General features: G+C 36.6%; 1 protein-coding gene across 9 annotated transcripts in view; it reads left to right on the top strand.

Annotated features, from left to right (window-relative positions):
* SHANK2 (SH3 and multiple ankyrin repeat domains 2) overlaps window positions 1–19,936 on the top strand; it is a 539,125-nt gene that overhangs the window by 343,622 nt on the left and 175,567 nt on the right. For all 9 annotated transcript variants that reach the window (XM_075129488.1, XM_075129487.1, XM_048855923.2 and 6 more), the window contains 2 exons: window positions 3,559–3,641; window positions 5,255–5,379. In XM_075129488.1, the coding sequence (XP_074985589.1) occupies window positions 3,559–3,641; window positions 5,255–5,379 (208 nt within the window). The remainder of the gene's footprint in view (window positions 1–3,558; window positions 3,642–5,254; window positions 5,380–19,936) is intronic.

Raw genomic sequence — 19,936 nt, 5'->3', positions numbered from 1 at the left:
GTTTTATATAATAACTTTTCCTTCAGTGGTGTGGTGGTCTGTTTTGCTAATCCAGCAAACACCAACAGATTTAGAATTAGGAACCTTTTTTTCTTTCTGCCAGATAATAATAGTTCAAAGTTAGGGGCCGACAAACTGTTATGGGGGAGTAAAGGGGCATAGGTTAAACCGCCCATTTGGGGAAAAAATGTTATATAAAGTAATGGCCGGCACACTCTAACAGATGGTCTAATTACATTTCATCTTGTATATAATGTATGTCAGGTTTAACCAGTCCAGTGGTAAGTTAACTAATGCCCTGTATCAGCAATAACCTATCAATTTAGTACTACTAACCTGACAGCCATAATCTAATAGTGGAAAAACTAACATTATCCTGTGAATTCCTCTGTTAAATGCCTGTTCCTTAATTTCAGTTCAAAACAGGACAAACCTAAATTCACATTTTTTTACCTTCTGGAGTTTGGTGTATAGTCATCCTCATAGCCACTAAGTCTCATGTGGAGCCATATTTTCTACTCAAACAGACTGTGGAAAATGTTCCTTTTATCTGTTGGAGACCAGCCCTGTGTGTGTCTTACTCGTCATTGGTAGTTAAGGCCTTATACAAATACCCTGTAGCTAAGTATTCACACCACCTTCAGGATTGAGGGAGTACTACCAAGGAGGCTTGATCCATGATAATTTGACCTAGTTATGGGATGGGCACCATTTAGTCTCGTAGACCCATGTAAACTGTAAACAGGCTTCCAGCATGGTACACCCAGCATAATATTAGATAAAAGAATCCTGTTGGGACAAAATAAACTAAGGAAACTATATTAGAAACAATTTATGCTTAGACATTTTGTCGTTTTAGGGGATGAAAAAATGAGCTTGTTGCCTATTGATAGCTTCCCTTGCTCATTCTGCCTGCTATTGGATTCCTGGCTCTGCAGCAGTGAAAACATCAATTTATGCCTACTCTGTCCCACTTTTAACTTCTGTTCTGAGACACTAGTTGACAGCCATAAGGTCAAGGCAAGTCCCTCCTTCCTGCAGGGTAGAGGAGGAAATGGCCACAGATTCATTTTCTCAAATCTTTTTGTTGCTTTCTTATTGTTTGGGTATTCTTAAAATGTAACAGCATGATTTACATTATTGTAAATAGCCATAATCCAGCGTCTTTAATATGGGTTATTACAACAATCTGTAACCCATTAACCCCACTTTTTTGCTGTCTGGCTGCAGAGGTATTAACAGGCTACTTAGCCTTGAATGGTCTCTTTAGAATACGTGTAAACTACTTATGCTAAACAACTTGTTCCACCTTGTATTTAGCTCTGACACTCTGAGTACCTTTCCTAGAGCCGAAGTGTATCTCAGAAGTTTGTCTTTCACCAATAGAAGTTGGTCAAATAAAAGATATTAACTTCATCTACCTTGTATCTCTAATATCCTGGGACCAACACAGCTTATCCACAGTGCAAAGAACATTACTGCTGGGGAAATTCAGCTAGTTGCTTTGACACTGGAATATTGATGGTGGGATCGAAAATGGAGAGAGGGTGTGTTCTAAATGGCACGTCTGATACTTACCTTCATCATCATTCTACCTGAAGTGCTTGTTAAATGGATTTCTCTAAAGTGAAGCTGAGCTATAAGAAACTGTCTGTAATATATGAATGTGCTAGAGTTTGGAAGGTGTCCATTGGTGTTAGTTCTGGGTATTTTAGCCCTGGTTTGCACTGTGGGGGAGTCGATGTAAGGTACACAACTTCAGCTATGAGAATAGCATAGCTGAAGTTGACGTACCTAGATCGACTTACCGTGGTGTCTTCACGGCGGTGAGTTGACTGCCGTCACTCCCCCATCAACTCCGCTTGCGCCTCTCGTGGCGCTGGAGTTCCGGAGTTGATGGGAGAGCACTCGGGGATCGATTTATCGCTTCTAGTCTAGACGCGATAAATCGACCCCCGATATATCGATCGCTACCTGCCGATCCGGCGGCTGGTGTAGACCTACCCTTTAAGTGTCATGATGCAATCATACATCTCTATTCAGAGCTTTAAATATGCAGTTCCCACCATTTTTTCTTTATCAGAGTTCATCTCTCTCTGGGTTCTTTTTATAATAGTACCAAAACAGTTTGACTCTCTTGCAATAATGAATGCTTTCTTCTCCTCTGCAAAAGAAGCCTTAGTGACTGGATTCTATAGGTGAGCAGTAACAGCCAATTGTGCTGTTTCAAGTCTCCTTCAAGCATCTCCTTTTTGAAGTTGATCTGCATGTATGGAACAGAGAGAATTATAATTCACTCCTAGTTCATATTTACTTCCATCTTTACTAGTAGTGTAGTTTTAAGCCCTGCAGCATTATGTTTCATAGTACATTTTGTTTGTGGTTAGTTATTTAACCTCTAACCTTGTCCTTGTTTAAAAAGTGCCATGCAGCTTTTAATGGGCAGTAGTATCTGTATTTGATACCTGTGATTAAAATTGTTTGGTTTTCTTACCTTGTATTCACTTCATATTAACCTAAGTCTAATTACCTTGTACTGATGAAAGAAAGGTGAGGAAAAAAGTTCAGGCCACTTAAATCTTTTTGTAGCTAGGCTTGCACATTTTAAAAAATATCCAAGCTAAGCCTGTTTTTATTTGCTTATTTTGCAAATCTGCATTTTCTTCATCCAGTGTCTACTTTTTTTCTTTGACAATGTGATAAAGAATCTTAAAGGTACATTTTCTTTAAGTGAATACTGTCTGCACAGAGTCCTTTTCACTATCTCCCTGTTTTATAGCATTTATCTGTTTTGCAAGGAATAGGAAATATTTTTTAAAAATTTGTTTTCATGATTGCACTTGCCTTGTTACTATTTCAGTTATGCAGATTCTTGATGCTGTGGAGATTTGTGCTTGATGACGCCAAGGCAGCTGCACGTTGTTAGCATTGTAGGTTGTCAGATGATCATGTGGGATTCTTGCAGCATGCAACATTCAATAGGATTGAAAAAGGGCTTTTGATGCAAGGCATAGCTTTCTGACTATATTTGTGCCTTTTTAGCTGGCTAATACAGAAAACAGATCTAATTTAAATTTTAAAATGCTGCCTCATTTTTCTTCTGGTTGGTTTCATTTTGGCTTCACTAGAAGATGCATCTGGTACATCCATGATTGAGGAGTTTATTAATGATATTGTCATTCAGCTCACTTACTTTCTTTTCTTTTAGAATCCTAGCTAACCCACAAATGACATGATCACACATTCATTCAGTCATTCATATAGAACACAAACCACCATGCATGATTTCTTCCTCTTTCTCTCCTCTCTCTGCTTTTTCATTCCCTTTAAGTTGCATTGTCATGTTCTCTTTTACCATTAAGCTTTGTCTTTTGTCTTACCCCCACATTGTTTGCTGTTGGTTTGTTTTTTTTGTTTTGTTTCCCCATGCTTGGTTACTGCAATATTATTTGATTAACTGGCTGTGATGATGATGAACCTGCACACTGGAGGAGCAGCTACTACAGTGGTGATGAAGGGATGTAATAATGGTCGCTATCCTCGGAATTCTCTCTACAGTGACTGCATTATAGAAGAAAAGGCAGTGGTCCTGCAGAAAAAAGACAATGAAGGATTTGGATTTGTGCTCAGAGGGGCAAAAGGTATGTATTTTTCTGTGTGTGTCTGTGTGCATGTGTAAAAATATATTTATATATATATATATATATACACACCTCTAAATAAACAGGAATTTATTCTTGGTGCACTTGGTTGCTAGACAACAGTGTTTGCTGTATGCTGTGCTACTCAGATGGATTTTAGTGGTTTCTGTTTGAGCAGTTTGGATTTTGTACAGAGCTGTCTCATTATAATCTTCCTTGAGGAAGAAAGTTTTAGTTTTATTTTTATTTCCAGGGCGGTTGCAACATTTTGCCATGTTTGCCATTCTGTTATCTATCTAAGCTAAACTACAGGTGTCTTGCTTCAGAGGAAAAAAAAAATCTTACCTTCTGTATTTCAAATGTCAGTCTATTAAAATTATGTCTATGAATAGGAAATAGAAAAGGCAGGTTAGGGTTTTGCTTAAAATAGGTGTGGACCTTGTGCAAGGTGACATTGGTACAGTTTTAGTATGAAAATATGATCCTTTTTTATATATTCAAAAGCTGCACATATGTTGCATGGCCTGTGGTGTGTTCTAAAAATTGCTTTTCTTCCTATGTTAAAATGTTAACCTTTTTCTTAGAGTAAAATCTACTTTTAGAGGATTCTTAAGAGTAAAGCCTTACATTTAGTGCTCTGCTTTTTAACTTCAATGACCATAAATTTTACTCCTTTTATGTTTTAAAAAATATATTGATGGTATGTCCCATCTCTTGCTCCCCCTCAGTTTTTCTGTGGGTTCTCCCTTGCCCTGCCTGGCTCCAAGGCTTGCCCACATGTGGTCATGAAGGATATTCCACACCCTCATTCTGGGGACACCATTTTTTATCTTCCCTCACTAAAATTATTAATACAATCTCTTTGTTTTAATACCAGTAAAAGGATTTATTCTGTCGTCCTAGTTAAATGCATGTGTGTGGGGACCCCCAGGAAAGCCAATGTCTTTATCAGTTTGTTGATTAACTGGCATGAGTTGTCTATGCAGCAAAAAGAGGTTACACCCTCTGTGGAAGCCCAAGTATTTCTCAGTCACTCTCATGCTCTCTCTCACGAGAGTCTGAGTTCCTCAGGTAAAAGATCCAATGCCCTTACTAATCCTAAATCTTTTCTGATACAGGGCTGCTACTAGGGCTGCTGTGCCTTCTCTACTATAGAAACTGATATCTCTTCTGTTCATGTTTTGAGATGCATATAAATTATAAAGAATAACTTAACTTGATTTTTACGTTTTCATTTAATGTTGATAAGACTTTTCCTTACAGCTATAGATCATAAACCATGTTAGTCAGCTCTTTCAGAGAATGAGATGAGCATTTTAACATATACTACATTTCCAAAAGGCCTTGACATTCACTATCAAAATTGAACTATTATTGCACATTTTGATTGCTTTATGTGGCAATAAAAGGAAATATACTTCTCAAAAATGGAGAACTGTAGAGTACCAAGGCCAAGGGATTGCCTGTATATAGATTATTTGTGCGGCAGAGGCCTAGTTTACTTTCAGCACCTAGTATGTTTTTACATAAATCATAATGATAGTCTTTTTTCAGTAAAATTATATTTGCAAATACTGTGTTATTTATTTGTAATATGACATTTATTTTCAAAGCTGATACACCTATTGAAGAGTTCACCCCAACTCCAGCCTTTCCTGCTTTGCAGTACCTGGAATCTGTGGATGAAGGGGGAGTAGCATGGCAAGCTGGCTTGAGAACTGGAGACTTCCTGATTGAGGTAGGAAAACATGGAATTTGATTGTGAATTCTGATGGGGGAAAAACAGTGTTTTATTTTGAAAAACTTACCTTGAAGAACTGTAAATTATGCTTATGACCAGTAGTGCAGAGGATGCTGCTAATATATTAACAATAGTATTTTGGTTTCATATATCATTTTAGGAAAGTAATAACACAGAGATTCAAATGTTTCGGGTGGAGCTTTTGGTTTTAGTTTGAAAATATACCATGCAAGAAACTCCTGGTGGTTGATTCTACTTCTGATTTGGGGTAGTTGCATAGACTACTCATTCTGTGACTTTAAAAAAATATATTTTGAAGGGTCGGTAAACTTAATTTTTATAGCCTTTATATTAAGCCCCTTTTTGCAATCTTGTGTTGGGTAACAGTGGGGAATAAATGAAAGGACTTCAATAGCACAGTATAAATTATTGGTGACAACATATTCTAAATGCAAATTAATTTCTAGACAGTAAAGAGATGTTATTGACGTCTGAATTAATTTTATACAAAAGGTAAACTACATTATGTCCTTTAATTGCATCCACAAGAAAGCCTCCATGCCAGATTTTATATTTGGTAGATATGGCTAGTTAGCAGAGGATTGTTAAAGACCAGTAGCAAGAAGTACTGAGTGGTTGGTTGGTTGGTTTTTTGACTGATTTATTGCTGTTACACAGGCCATGATAGTTTGGAGGATGCTTCCATTACAACTTTTGTTTCAAATAGAACATCACTTGTTATATTGTCAGCACAGTTGATGCTATGTTTCCAGATATGTTTTGCAACATGAATCTACAAACTAAAAACAATACTGTTCACACAGTATATGCATATGTATTAGTGTTCAGATTTTCCTTCTGATGTTTTGTTTCTGTGCTGATTTATCTTTTTTTCCCCTCTCAGAGTTGCGTTTGTATTTGTCAGACTTTTAAGTTGGAATACAAAACAAATTCTGCATAGATGAAATGAAAGATATAGGGTTCTAGTCTATCTTGAATGTAAAGACAATTTAAGTTTGTAACTCCATGGTCATGCAAATATGCACAAGAACTCCCTATGTATCCATGAAAGAATAGACTGAATAGATTTTTCAGGATACACACAAATGTACATGCCCCTCTGAGCTTTAAGTACATTTTATATACTGTATATTTACTTGAGGTATGTAACTACTATGAAACCTAGCAGATCATTGACTTCTAATTTACAGTAGTAAGTACATATCAATTTATATGCTTAAACATGCAAAGATACTTTAAAAATGAGAATTACTGGTGTGATGGGTCTTTAGCTAGTTTGTTTTTAAGATTTTATTCTGGTAGTGCTAGGCATTTGGAGGATAACCTGCTATTTTATAGTGCTTTTTTTGAAGATCTGTAAAAGTGTCAGCATTAAATTTTCTCTGACAGGTTTCAGAGTAACAGCCTTGTTAGTCTGTATTCACAAAAAGAAAAGGAGTACTTGTGGCACCTTAGAGACTAACCAATTTATTTGAGCATAAGCTTTCGTGAGTGAGCTGTAGCTCACGAAAGCTTATGCTCAAATAAATTGGTTAGTCTCTAAGGTGCCACAAGTACTCCTTTTCTTTTTGTCTTTAAGTGGTCAATTTTCACAGGGGCTATTCACAGTCAGCTTTGATTGATCGTGAACAATGGCTAACTTCCTAAAAGGGAGATAACAGGTTGACAAAATGACTTAAAAGAATTGCTTTGGAGATTTTGAAGAGGTGTAATAACTGTAGGATAAGTAATACTGTACAAAACTATAACTATAGTTATAACTATATAGTTAAAACTATAACTCTGGTTTCTTAACAAGCTTCATAATGAGTTAAATCAACTTCTAGACCCCAGTTCAGTAAAGCACTTAAAGCATGCATTTAAATACTGCCTTGAAGAGGGAGATTTCAGAGTAGCAGCCGCGTTGGTCTGTATTTGCAAAAAGAAAAGGAGTACTTGTGGCACCTTAGAGACTAACCAATTTGAGCATAAGCTTTTGTGAGCTACAGCTCACTTCATCGGATGCATTCAGTGGAAAATACTGTGGGGAGAGTTATATACACAGAGAACATGAAACAATGGGTGTTACCATACACACTGCAAGGAGAGTGATCAGTTAAGATGAGCTAATACTAGCAGGAGAGCGGAGGCGGGGGGGGGAACCTTTTGTAGTGATGATCAAGGTGGGCCATTTCCAGCAGTTGACAAGAATGTCTGAGGAACAGACTCCCCCACTGTTCCTCAGACGTTCTTGTCAACTGCTGGAAATGGTCCTCTTCTGATACAGCACAAATAAAATTGAAGGAAAAATGCAAGAATGACCTTTCAGATTGAGAACAGGCAAGAGCTGGAGGTTATAATATACACATTAATAAGCACTTGGGTATTCTAGATTTCACATAACTCTTGTTAGCATTGATAATCCATCAGATAGGAAATTTGTTTCCCATTTGGCTTTTATAATTAGAGGAATACTGTGTAACTTGTCCTTTCAATTATTCTTACATTTTTGATATCTGTATGCATTATTATACTGTAGTACCTGCCCAAGTGGAAAAAATGAATAAGTATAGAGCAAATTACTAATGTAGTAAGGCACCAAATGATGTCTGGATAGTTTTCCTTGGCACTTACAGCTAAGTCATAGTTCCACAAGTAAACCTTCTCAGTGATCAAGCTGACTTGATGAGTATGATTATATTGAGCAATTGGATTTTTACAGCACTTATACATTGATTAAATTGTATAAATATTTATAAACATGAAAGAAAATTGCTTTTATGTATATGTTGGAGGATTGTAAATCAATATGTTTGCAAGAAAGAGTCAGAACACGGTACTTCTCTGTTCACTCTCTCTCACTGACTTGCTGGGTGACCAAGACCCCTCACCCTGACCTCTCTGCCTTTGTTTCCCCTGTGTAAAATATAGGTCACATCACATCTGCTTCATAGGAGGGTTTCAAGGTTTAATTTTCTTAATGTATAGTGCTCTGAGATCCTTAGATGGAAGATGCTATAGAAACACAGAATATAGTATCTAGTGTAATTCACTCATGCTGATGCCATTAGGAAGCTATTTCCTTGTTCCCATATCTGGCTTGTGTAATAGTTCTCTTTTATGGCTGTTAGTCTCTCCTATTTTAGCAAAATTAACATCAAGAATTTTCCCTTACATTTGAAACAGCTTCTTATTTTACTGACTGATACTTAATCCAAAGATTCTCGGATACTGTATTTATAGGCTTATTTTTGCTACTGGAAACTTTTAGGAAAATGTGTGGCAATTGTTCTTTTAGTAACTTCATTTTCAAATAGAAATAGATCCTTTCATTTGTATAAGGTATAGTTCTTTATCAATACATCTAGGGTATAGCCTCTCACATATTTTTTTAAATGTAACCTGTGAACTCTTAATTAGGGTATAATTAAAAAATAGTTTAACGAGGCATAATTACATTGCCAACTTTGCAAAGGTTTAGCATAGAAGTATAGATTTTTAAGGCCAGTATGAACCATTGTGGTCCTCTAGTTTGACTTCCTGTTTGACTTTTTTTTTCCTAGTTTGACTTTAGTGCAGGCCACTAAACTTCCCCAAAACAATTAATATTTGAACTAGTGTGTGTATGTGCATGTGTGTGACATATATCTAATAATGCATCATCATTGTAGTGGCAATGTCATCATTAAACTAAAGTATACCTACTATAAAAATGAAACTACGTCTGGAACGTTTTACTAAAATGATTTTATTCGTTCCTCTTTAAGTGATGTTAAAAACTTGCATTTTCAGGCAGACTGAAATGTTATTATTGGAGTATTGATTGTTTTATAGTCCTAACTGGAATTCCAAGTTGGTAACTAACAATCTAGTGTTTTATTGTTATAAAAAGAAGAAAGCAAAATTCAAGGTTTGATTGAAAGATTTAAAATTAAGTGAATATTTCAGTGGGTAACTATGAAAAAAACCAACAATTCTGAATTGATACATAGAAAGGAATCCATATTAGATTTATGGAACAGTGGTTTCTAGACTGAGAGATCGTAATAGGAATCCTTTCTCCTTTTAATCTAGTTGGTACTTAAGAGTCTGTAGCACATTCTTGCCTTTTTCTTCAGTTGTTATTTGAAGATTTATTTGGTATAAATTTGTGATTTAAATATGGATGAAATGGAAGCAAATCATTTTATTTTTATTGTATATGGCTTCATTTAATATTTACCTTAGATCAGAATATCCATTCTTTTGAGTGTAGATACAAAGAGAAGTAGTAATCATTTTGATCAAATTTTAAAAGCTGTATAATCAAAGAGCTGATTTTAGAGTCACAGGTTTAGCAGTAGAAGTTCTTTTGTTTCTTTAGGGTACATTTTAAGCTTTGGTGGATAAGAACTGCATACAAGAATAATGCAATATTAAACTGATTTGACTAGCAAGCTTTTACTGTTGTAACCTAGATAGTGTAATTCTGAAAAGTATAGTGAAGCTTCATTTTTAATATCTGCATTGGAATATCAGATTTGTGTAAATTATGAAAAATAGTAATTAAATATTTTGTGTGCATGCAGGTAGTACTTTAAGAATAGTTTTATTTTTTAAATAGAGCTGTTGTTTACAAACCTAATCCTGAAAAGGTACTAGTATGACTAGCTTTCTTCCACAGATATGGTTGAAATTCACCCTTGTGCAGGGGGCCCACACAATGTCTTAAATCCCACTTAATCCTTATTTTGAGAATGTAAGTGGTGGGAAAGCCTTATGCTGTCCCTCTGCACTGAGGGGGATTTCATTCATGTGTGGGAGGAAGCGACTTGAAGGAGTGACTTTTTGTAGGTTCAGGCCCTATGTTCATATCCAAAAAACTTCATAACATTTAGTTTTAGATTTTAAAGCAGCAGGGACCATTACAATCATCTACCTTGACATTCGATATAACATTTGGCCATAGAATTTCACCTATTTCAAGCCCACAAAACTTCTGGCTGACCTATGGCATTACTTAAAAATTCTAATCTTAATTTAAAGACTAGAGCCCAGATCCTCAAAGGGAAATAAGTGCCAAGCTTCCATTCAAATCAATAAGAGTCAGGTAGCTAAGTGACAGAGAATTCTTCACATCCCTCGGTAGGTTGTGCCAGTGGTTAATTACCTTCCTTGTTAAAATTTTGTCTGTCTAGTCTGAATTTGTCCGTCTCCTTCCAGCCATTGGATCTTGTTATGACTTTGATAGTAGAAAGCTCTTTAATTTTGCAAACAAAGATCTTTGCCCATGTAGGTACTTACAGATCATGATCAAATCACTTCTTCACTTCTCTAGCATAAATAGAATTTCTTTAGTATCTCCCTGTAAGGGAGATTAGACTTTAAATAATTCTTAGATTTTTTTTCCCCAAACCCTTTTCATTTTGTCTATATCCTCTTAGGTGTGGACAAGAGAACTGGACATAGTATTCCAGTAACAGTCTCTCTAATATTGTATTCTGTAGCAATAATTTTTACCTACTCTTATTCCCCACTCCCTTTATTCTGTATTCCCCTGCATATACAACCAAGGATCATGCTAGCTTTTTTAGCCATCATGCTGCATTGGAAGATCGTGTTCAACTAGCTGTCCACCATGAACCCTCAGTCCCTCTCAGTAACAGTCCTCTCCAAAATACAGTCCACCATTCTATGAAAGTACATTGCATTTTGCTGTATTAAACCACAGGTTGTTTAAGTGATCCAGATCATTGTATGGAATTAACCTATCCTTATAATTTATCTCTCCAACAATTTCTGTGTCATCTGCCAGCTTTACTTGCATATCATTGATAAAAATATTGATTAGCATTGGGCGAAGAGCAGACCCCTGTGAGGAACCACTAAAAATATTCCAATGATGATCATTCCACGTTTACAATTGTTTTTTTTAAATCTTATCAGCCAGTTTTTAGTCCATTTAATATGCGCTACACTGTTCAGGCTTATTTTATGTTCGGAAAGTCATGTCACATGGCACTAAGAAAAATGGCTTAGAGAAGTCAAACTATATTAATGCAGTTGCTTTTATCAACCAAACTCTTTCTCGTCAAAAAACGATGTCAAGTTTGTTTAACAAGACCTATTTTCTATAAGACTTTGTTGACTGGCATTAATTATGCTGCAGCCTTCAATATTTTGATTGAATCCTGTATCAGCCCTTCCGTCATTTTTGCCTGGGGTCACATCAAACTAATTGATAAGTACCTGTAACTTCCATTTACACAGTTTAAAAAATGGCAGAATATTAGCTTCTTTCCATTCCTCCAGAACTTCCCCAGTATTCCAAGATTACTTAAATAATCAACCTCAGTGGCTCACAGAGCATCTTGATCAACTTTTAAAACAAACAAAATTCTTGGGGGCAAGTTGTCTGGTACTTCAGATCTAAATATGTTTAACTTAGCTGTTGCTGTTTAACATCCTGCCTAGGTATTGTTGGAATAGCAAGTATTTTATTATGATAATGAGTAGTGACTACATCATCCAGCTTCTTTCCAAAATACAGAACAGAAATGTTTATACTGTATAACACTACTGCTGTTTTTCTGCATTATTATTGACATTTAGTTCATCGCTGTCTAGTAACGGACCTATTCTATTTCTAGATTTTTTTTTTATAAATCCCTTCTTTTCGTCCTTAATCATGCTAGCCATAGAGTTGTTTGCATTTTTTTTATCAATTATTTGTATTTATTATGGTTAATTTATAGCCATTGCTATCAACTTCCTCTTTTTCCCATTTGAGATATACAATAATTTAAAAAATGTTTATTGTTCCTTTCATTTCCATTTTTAACCAGGATAATTTTTTAATAGAAGAAGCCTTTTTTGATAGTGGAAATGGTTTGAGTATCTAGTAGAACATTTTGAAACAGCTCCCAATAATCATTCATGCTGTTTTATGTTTCCTTCTTGTCAATTTTGTTAATCATTTTCAACTTTGGGAAATAGACTCTTTTTAAAGCACCCTGTGTGTGTGTGTACATAATATTACTGGCTAGGATTATAGACTACTTAAATGTAATTAGGTACAAGTGATCATAACATAGGAAACCACTGTTGTTTTTTAGATCAATGGATCTTTAACTATCAGATTGAAGTCTAATATAGAATTACCCCAAATTTAGTGTATATAATCTCAGCCCTGTATGAGGTTGGAGATGACTTTTTATCCTGTTGCACAAAAAAGCCAAAAGAAATGCGTAGATTCAGAAACGCTGAAGGATTTACATAAAATGGCTCATTATAGGCCTCAGTCTGTTTATCCTTCCGTTTTTATTGTTGACTTTCTCTGTTGCATTAGTTTTTTAGTCTCTCTAAAAATGGGGTTATCAGTAGCAGTTATATCATTTGTATACTTGAGTCTTGGCTCAGAAAAATGAGAAAATGAAGTTGTTGTCAATGAAGGTGCATTCACCCCAATTCTATGCACCATTCACAGCTGTGATATTTACAGCGTAGCTCTTTTTTCACATGAAGGGTGCACGTGGGGCAGCTTCTCTTTAGCCCTGTCGCAAAGATTACAGTTTATGAGAGGGCCCCAAAGAAACATCAGTGTTTCACTGAACAGCCACATCAAAGCATTTAGTGGCAGCCACAGTAGAGTACTCAAGGTAGCATCCTCAATTAACGAGCTCCTGTAAAAGTAAGACAGGTTACAGTGTCCTGTGTGAGACTTTGATTTAGACAAAGAGGTGGTCTATGGGATGTAGCCCAAGGCTATTTTTAAAATAAACCTTGCATCAGAGATTCTGATTGATTCAGTCTTTCTTTTTCTACTAAACGTTATGAGTTCCTGCATTCAGAGTTCTAACAACTAGAGTTTACCGAGGCCTACACTTATTTGATGAGTGTCTGAAATTTGTGCTCTTAAGTCTTTTTCCCTCCTCTATCAGGACATCCATTGTTCTTTTTCTTGTAAAGTTAATCTCTGTTTGCACAGATGTTTACATAGCCAAATTCAAATGGCTAGGCAAGCAATGGAGAAAAGAGAATTCTGTGGAATTATTGAGGGCTATTTTATAGAATGTATAATGCATTCCTATAGAATCTTCTTTAGTATTTTCTTGACTTGTGCTCTGGTTAACACTGGAAAATAGGAAGTGTGTAAGCCAGAAAAGAAGTTTAAATGAAAAAATTGTAAAGCAAACGGCTAATACTGGCTTGTGTTAAATTTCTGTGTTTTCATTGTCTTTGTTCCGCTAAAAAACTCAAAGCTGACTGGCTAATGTCCACCCTAAAACAATACTTTGCAGTAAGTTCTGTCATTGCCAACTTGGCTGCCTTTCTTTTTTTATGATGCAATCTCCTTCATTTGAACATTGAGAGAATGGCAGTGCATATTGTAGAACATTCTGGGTTCTATTGCTGGACAGTGTAGTCTTTGTTTGTAGCTCACCAGGACAAACCAATCTACTGTACTGTAATCCTTACCTGAACTGGTAAATTAGAAGAATAACTTCTAATGTGTAATGGTTGGGTCATTACACATATTGACAGGTTTCAGAGTAGCAGCCGAGTTAGTCTGTATTCGCAAAAAGAAAAGGAGTACTAGTGGCACCTTAGAGACTAACCAATTTATTTGAGCATGAGCTTTCGTGAAGTGAGCTGTAGCTCACAAAAGCTTATGCTCAAATAAATTGGTTAGTCTCTAAGGTGCCACAAGTACTCCTTTTCTTTTTACACATATTGAATCTATTTCCCTAAATTAAGTTTCCTCACACCTGCTTGTCAACTGTCTAAATGGGCCATCTTGATTATCACTACAAAAGTTTTTTTCTCCTGCTGATAATAGCTCATCTTAATTAATTAGCCTCTTACTTATCTGGATGCATAGTACATTGCACTGAAAAAGTAATCTGGTACTGGAAGGCTAGCAAGAACCTCTGTGTATGCAGTATCTCGTAGCAATAGTTTAATTTCCCAAACATATAGATCAGACACTAATGTCTCCTAGGTCTGTGCTCAAAGAAAACTGAAATGGGTTCTGGTTTGACCAGCAGTTGGAGGTTTTAGGAAATCCCTGATTACCAATTAGTCACACAATTCTCTCTGACTCTGGTGCCTCAGTAACACACTTTGTGAGTACAACATTCCTGATGCTAGATGGAATAAAAATTTCTACACCTCTTCCCTTTGGTCACAGTCCATAAGAAACTTTCTGTGAAAATTTTGGGTTTACACCTCTCTTACTTTTAAATCATGTAGGTGTTGGTATCAAGCCGGTATTGGTGTGACTGTAGGAATAAAATAGGAGTGATTATGCTTATGTTGGTGTTTAGCCTTTGGGAATACCCACTGTTTATCTCAGCTTTTACAAACCTGAACAGACTCGGACCATGCTGAGCATTTTTGCAGTTAATGAGAAGTCTTTTGCCTTCTTCCCTAACAAACCTGACACCTCAGAGCTTATTAAACATTATATGGTGTTAGAAGTTGCATGAAACCCAACGTTGAAACTGTTGTTCATCAGAGTCCACTGGATTTGCAAGGAAACCATGCAGAAAAGCGGCACCTGATTAAGACCCTTCTCTGAGTACTGCAAACAAAGCACTTTACCTGTAGGCAATGACACTACTCCACATTGCATGTCTAGATTTACTAGTATGAACATCTCACATTCTCAGCAGAATACCCACAGAGTAACGTGATAGATGAGAATGCTACTCAGGCTCACTGACTGTGACCCTAAAGATCAATCACTAGTTTTGTTGGATCCTAAAAATACATTAATAAAAGAACTAGCTTCCTCACCACAGGTGCAAATGGGTAGATTAACAAGGACTTGACTTCCCACAAGACCTCAGTTATTCAAACCTAAGCAAATAACTCTCTTAAAAATACAACTGAAAGGCAGACAAAATCATTTGGCTGTTGTCTGGCATACAAAACCATTGCCCAGAATGACATCCAAGCAACCAGTGTGCTTCAGAACAGATGATAGCTAGAAGCTGGTATCATAGGTTCAGGGCAAGTATTCCTCCTCCATGGTCCAACCAGGGCACCCAGTTTAAGCTTCTGGCTCCCAGCCATCACCTCTCTTTGGTGACCTTGGGACCAGGGTTTTTCCAGGCTGCAAAGTTCCCTGCTGATTCTGATATTCTCAGCAAGCCAGATGGCCTAAACAGGCCAGTATCTTTGCTTTCTCTCTAGAGGCTATGAACAGTGTAATTGCCCACAGACACAAGTTACCGCACACCTTTTGTTAAGCAAGCACGTTTATTCTTGGGGCGAAAGCATTACAGAGAAAACATTTAAAAACAATGAAAGATCCTACACGTGCTGAACCTCAAGCTCTGGTTGGTGTCAGTTCTTCAAAACCCACAGCTGGCTTTTCTTCATAGTTACAAGTTCATAACTGTCTCCAATTCTGAACCAGAGTGCAGGCTGGGCAGTTCATCTGTTTCTTTATGTAGCTGGGGCCTTTGATCTAGTCTCTGGGAACAGGTAATCAGCAGGTAGTGATGCACTTTTCAGGGCATAGCTTCAGAAGGCTTGTTGCGGAAAGTGGGGGGAATATGCATTAACCTCTCCCTATGTATTCAGAAAATCCACTTTAGACTTACTCCCAAAAGCCTGTTCTTGTCTGACACATTTTCAATATAGTCTTGTGAATGAGGTCTCACATCACATCTCCCCCTAGAGAGGTTGCATGAAATTTCAGCCCACAAAAATGCATGCATTTTGCATTTACTACAACAGACTCCCAAAGATACTTAAACTTAGTTAAATAAGGTCTCCCAAGGATATGGAGGAAATTGCTATATATGTCACCGATGGCAAATGTCTTTATCCTGCCATGACTTTGCTGTATTGTGGAGTTGGATAGTCCCAAAGTACCTCAGACATTACTCGTATTTACTTGAAATACCTGAGATATCATAGATACCTGCTTGATGATAAAATAAAATATGGAAACATACTTCCTTGGGGAAGAGAAAGGATTGAAAGAATGTCAGTAATTATTATAACATGCAAAGGCTTCAGTCAAGGTTAGCACCTGGATCTGTTGGGCACTGTGCTAACATAGTTTAAGAGATGGCCCCTGTCCTGGAATGTTTGCAATTTAAGGGCCAGATTGTGATGTGATACTATGCAAGTTGATTACTGCCTTACTCTAAGAGTAGTTGAAACCACTAGGCGTTACTCTTTATGAATTTATTCTTTATGAATAAGGGTACTACAATGTAGTCCTCCTATGAATATTGTACCCGTGCCAGAAGAATAATTAGTCACAAGCACCATCAAAGCTGCCAGTACAGAATCACTATGCACCAACGTCACTAACGTTTCTGTGGTCTCCCAAGGATATGCAGGAAGTACAACCAAGCCAAAGGCACATTTTGATCAGCTTCTGGAGTAGTGGCCTTGCCCTAGGAGAACCAACCTGCATGCATACATACAGAACCCAAAGTATAACTGCATAAGTTTCTTTGACAAGAATTTCAAAATCCATTGACCAATTTATGGTATTGGCTTTTGTATGTTTGAGATCTTTATCTTATACTGTAGATTTGTGTGTGTATAAATAACCATTTCTCTTGCCTTTTAGTCACATTTTCTTTCAAAAATCAAATTGTAGGATGGATAGTCAGTCTTTGAAGTTTAAATGTGGATATATCACTGTAAATCACAGCTATGAATAGAGTCTTTGTTACTTTAGAAATCTATGAATCCCCTCTTTTAAATGACTTAATGCTTAAGTTGTTAAGTTCTGAGGCTAGACCTTAAAATAGTGACCTTACTATGTATAGGAAAGCTATTTTAAGTAAACTTCAGAAGTTTATAAAATATATTTTGTAAAATTTCCTTGAGTCCTGTACCTTTGGTCTCATGGTACTATGGAAGCCTAGCTTTATGGGTTGAGAAATAAAAAATAGCACTAATTTATATTTTTTCTAAAATATGAGGTACATACAAATGCTATAAATAAGAGGTAGTGCCACAAAGTTGCGGAATTGTAGGGGAAGGAAGCCGGTGAAGCTGTATCAATCAAAGGTGCAGTAAATGAACAAAACTCACATTGGCCAACGTTCTATCCCTGATGAAGCACAACTGTAATATATGGTTTGGGGGTTGTTGTTTCTTCTCCTTCCCCCAGGTGGTGGTAACATTTTATGTTAAGACTCTCTTGTCGCCGTACTTGGGGAATGATACAGCTGGTAGTATGTTTTATGTTCAGTAAGCTGTCTTCTCAGTGATGTTGCTTATTCTGAAAATGGCAATTGATTTTGTGGCTATGTAAAGATTCTAAGCCTTCCAGTAGTGAAGCACTGAATGCCTAGTTATCTCTTTTTACAAGCTTAAAGACTGTCTAGAATTTAGAAATGATGTTCTTTGGTATATGAAAAACATGCACGACAAGAGTCTTGATCCAAAAATAGTTATTTTTCAAGGAATATGATCACCTTCTAAATATCTGTGAAATCAACATCCAAATATTGAAGCACCTTTTGCAGTTAACTCACATATATTAACATGGTCTAGACATTTTTAATTTCTCCTTTTCTAGTTTGGTTAGTAAGTTCCCTGTTACTGAAAAGCACTTGTTAATATGCTAGTGTGTTCAATGAATAAAAATCTTAGAATTAATGTAATGTTAAGACTGCGGTCACTCAGGTCAGGAAATTTGCACTATTGAGGTTTTCCTGCTATGCACATTGTGCAGTCTATATAATCTCTTGTGTGTGCTGATAAACATTAATTAATATTACTCTTAAGAGAAAGAGGGATAGAAAATACAACCAATACAGGCAGAAAATACAACAGATACAGGGAGAATTGCAGGGGGCAAGTTGTCGGAGCAACCATCTTTTTTATTTTTTTTTTGGAGTCTTTTTACTTTTGAGTTCAGTATTGCGGACAAAATACTGCTTTAATTTAATTACTGATTCTTTTGCATTTAATTTCTAATGTGTTCTCAATAAATAAATTAATTCACAGGAGAAGGTCCTTTTCCATGCTATTGTACATTTGGGATTCAGAACCAACAGCAAACTTGTTGCAGTCTTTCTTCTCTCCTACTGTCGTCATTTCAATCTAAATAAGGGCACTTATGTAGCAGTTGTATGTTAACAGAAGGCTCTAGCTTCCACACTAGACCATGGAAGTGCTTAAACACTGCCACTGTAGTGTAGAACCTAATTCTTTTTTTCAAATCACACGTGAGAAGCTGCTTCTCCTCTTAGCATTTAAAGACCTAATTCCTGTACTGGATGGCCTGATCCAAGATTGTTTTAAAGAAAATATCTGGCTCATCAGTCTTGATGACTTACCATTCTTACCTGGTGTTGAGACAGAGTTATAACTGTTGGGAGAACAAGGTTTATGAGGTGAACATGGTGAGAAGAAACTGTTTTCACAGGGATTACAAATGCTATTCATCTTCCTCAATGAATAACCTGTGCATTTTTTTTCTGAAAATGTCCAAAACTTTTCTCCTTCTGAATGTGGGATTCTGCCTTTTTTACTTTCCAGAACCACAGATGTATCAGGAAAACTGCAAAATAAACTAAAGGTCATGAGCTTAGATCCCACCCTACTGCCTGAACAGTTTTTCCCTACAAGTGTTAAAGTAACACCAAAGATTATTGTAAATGAAAAAGATTACAGAAGAAACAGTATTTCTCTCATTTTTCAGTTTTTTGTTTTTGACAGCAAATTCATGATGTCAGCTGCCATGTTTCCCTTATAAGTCAGTTGCTACTTTTTGCCTGTTAACGTTCCCAATCCAGTCTCATAGCTGTTTGTCTTTCTCCTTGTGTCCTTGAGATAATTGGAACTCCTAGACAGCCTTTATGACAAGTAGCAGGCTTCCTTTTCTCTTGATGCTGGAGGTGATTTGGAACCCAAGGTCTGTAAGGGCTGACTAGCCTGTGCAGAGGAATCTGGCAAGTAATTGCAATCGTAGGCCTATCATAGGTCTAAGGTTTTGTTCTTGAAAAATTCCATCAAACAAAAGCTTAACAGGAAAAGATCAGGTAGCTAAATGCATCTTTCTTTGCTGGATTTTTGTGGCTAGATCTGTAGACTCAAATGTGGTAGCCCACAGGCACCAGGGGTTGGAGATATGGAAGGTGGATGTGCTTCTACACACACAGAATCATTCAGAGCAGCCCATATCAGAAAGTGTCAGTTCTTAATCCAGTATCACAGCTGGTTGCTGAAACAAGGAACTCTTAGTCAAAGTAGTATGACAATTATAGATAGAATAACTCATTGTGGAAGAAAACTTAAGATGGAGCATGCATTTGCAATATCATTTGGCTCATGGAAAGTAGCTGGTATCAGAGTGCTCAGAAATATATAATATTTTTCCCCTAGAGCTACAAGTAGTGAGACTAGTACTGATTCATATCAGAGACCACATAGCTAATCCTCATGTATTATTCATTTAGGCTAACATCTTGAGTATATGTCAAGACACAGGTGAAGTTCAAGCTCTGTTTTGCCCCGGAAGCATAAATTCATAAAAGGCATAACATCTGAAGTTCTGGAATAGCATCCTAGAGATTAATTACCTATTGTCCTT

The sequence above is a fragment of the Caretta caretta genome, chromosome 6 (genome assembly GCF_965140235.1).
Source record: "Caretta caretta isolate rCarCar2 chromosome 6, rCarCar1.hap1, whole genome shotgun sequence".
In the NCBI taxonomy this organism is placed as follows: Eukaryota; Metazoa; Chordata; order Testudines; family Cheloniidae; genus Caretta; species Caretta caretta.
Note: the sequence above shows the minus strand (reverse complement) of the source record. Positions and strands in the feature narration are given on the sequence as shown.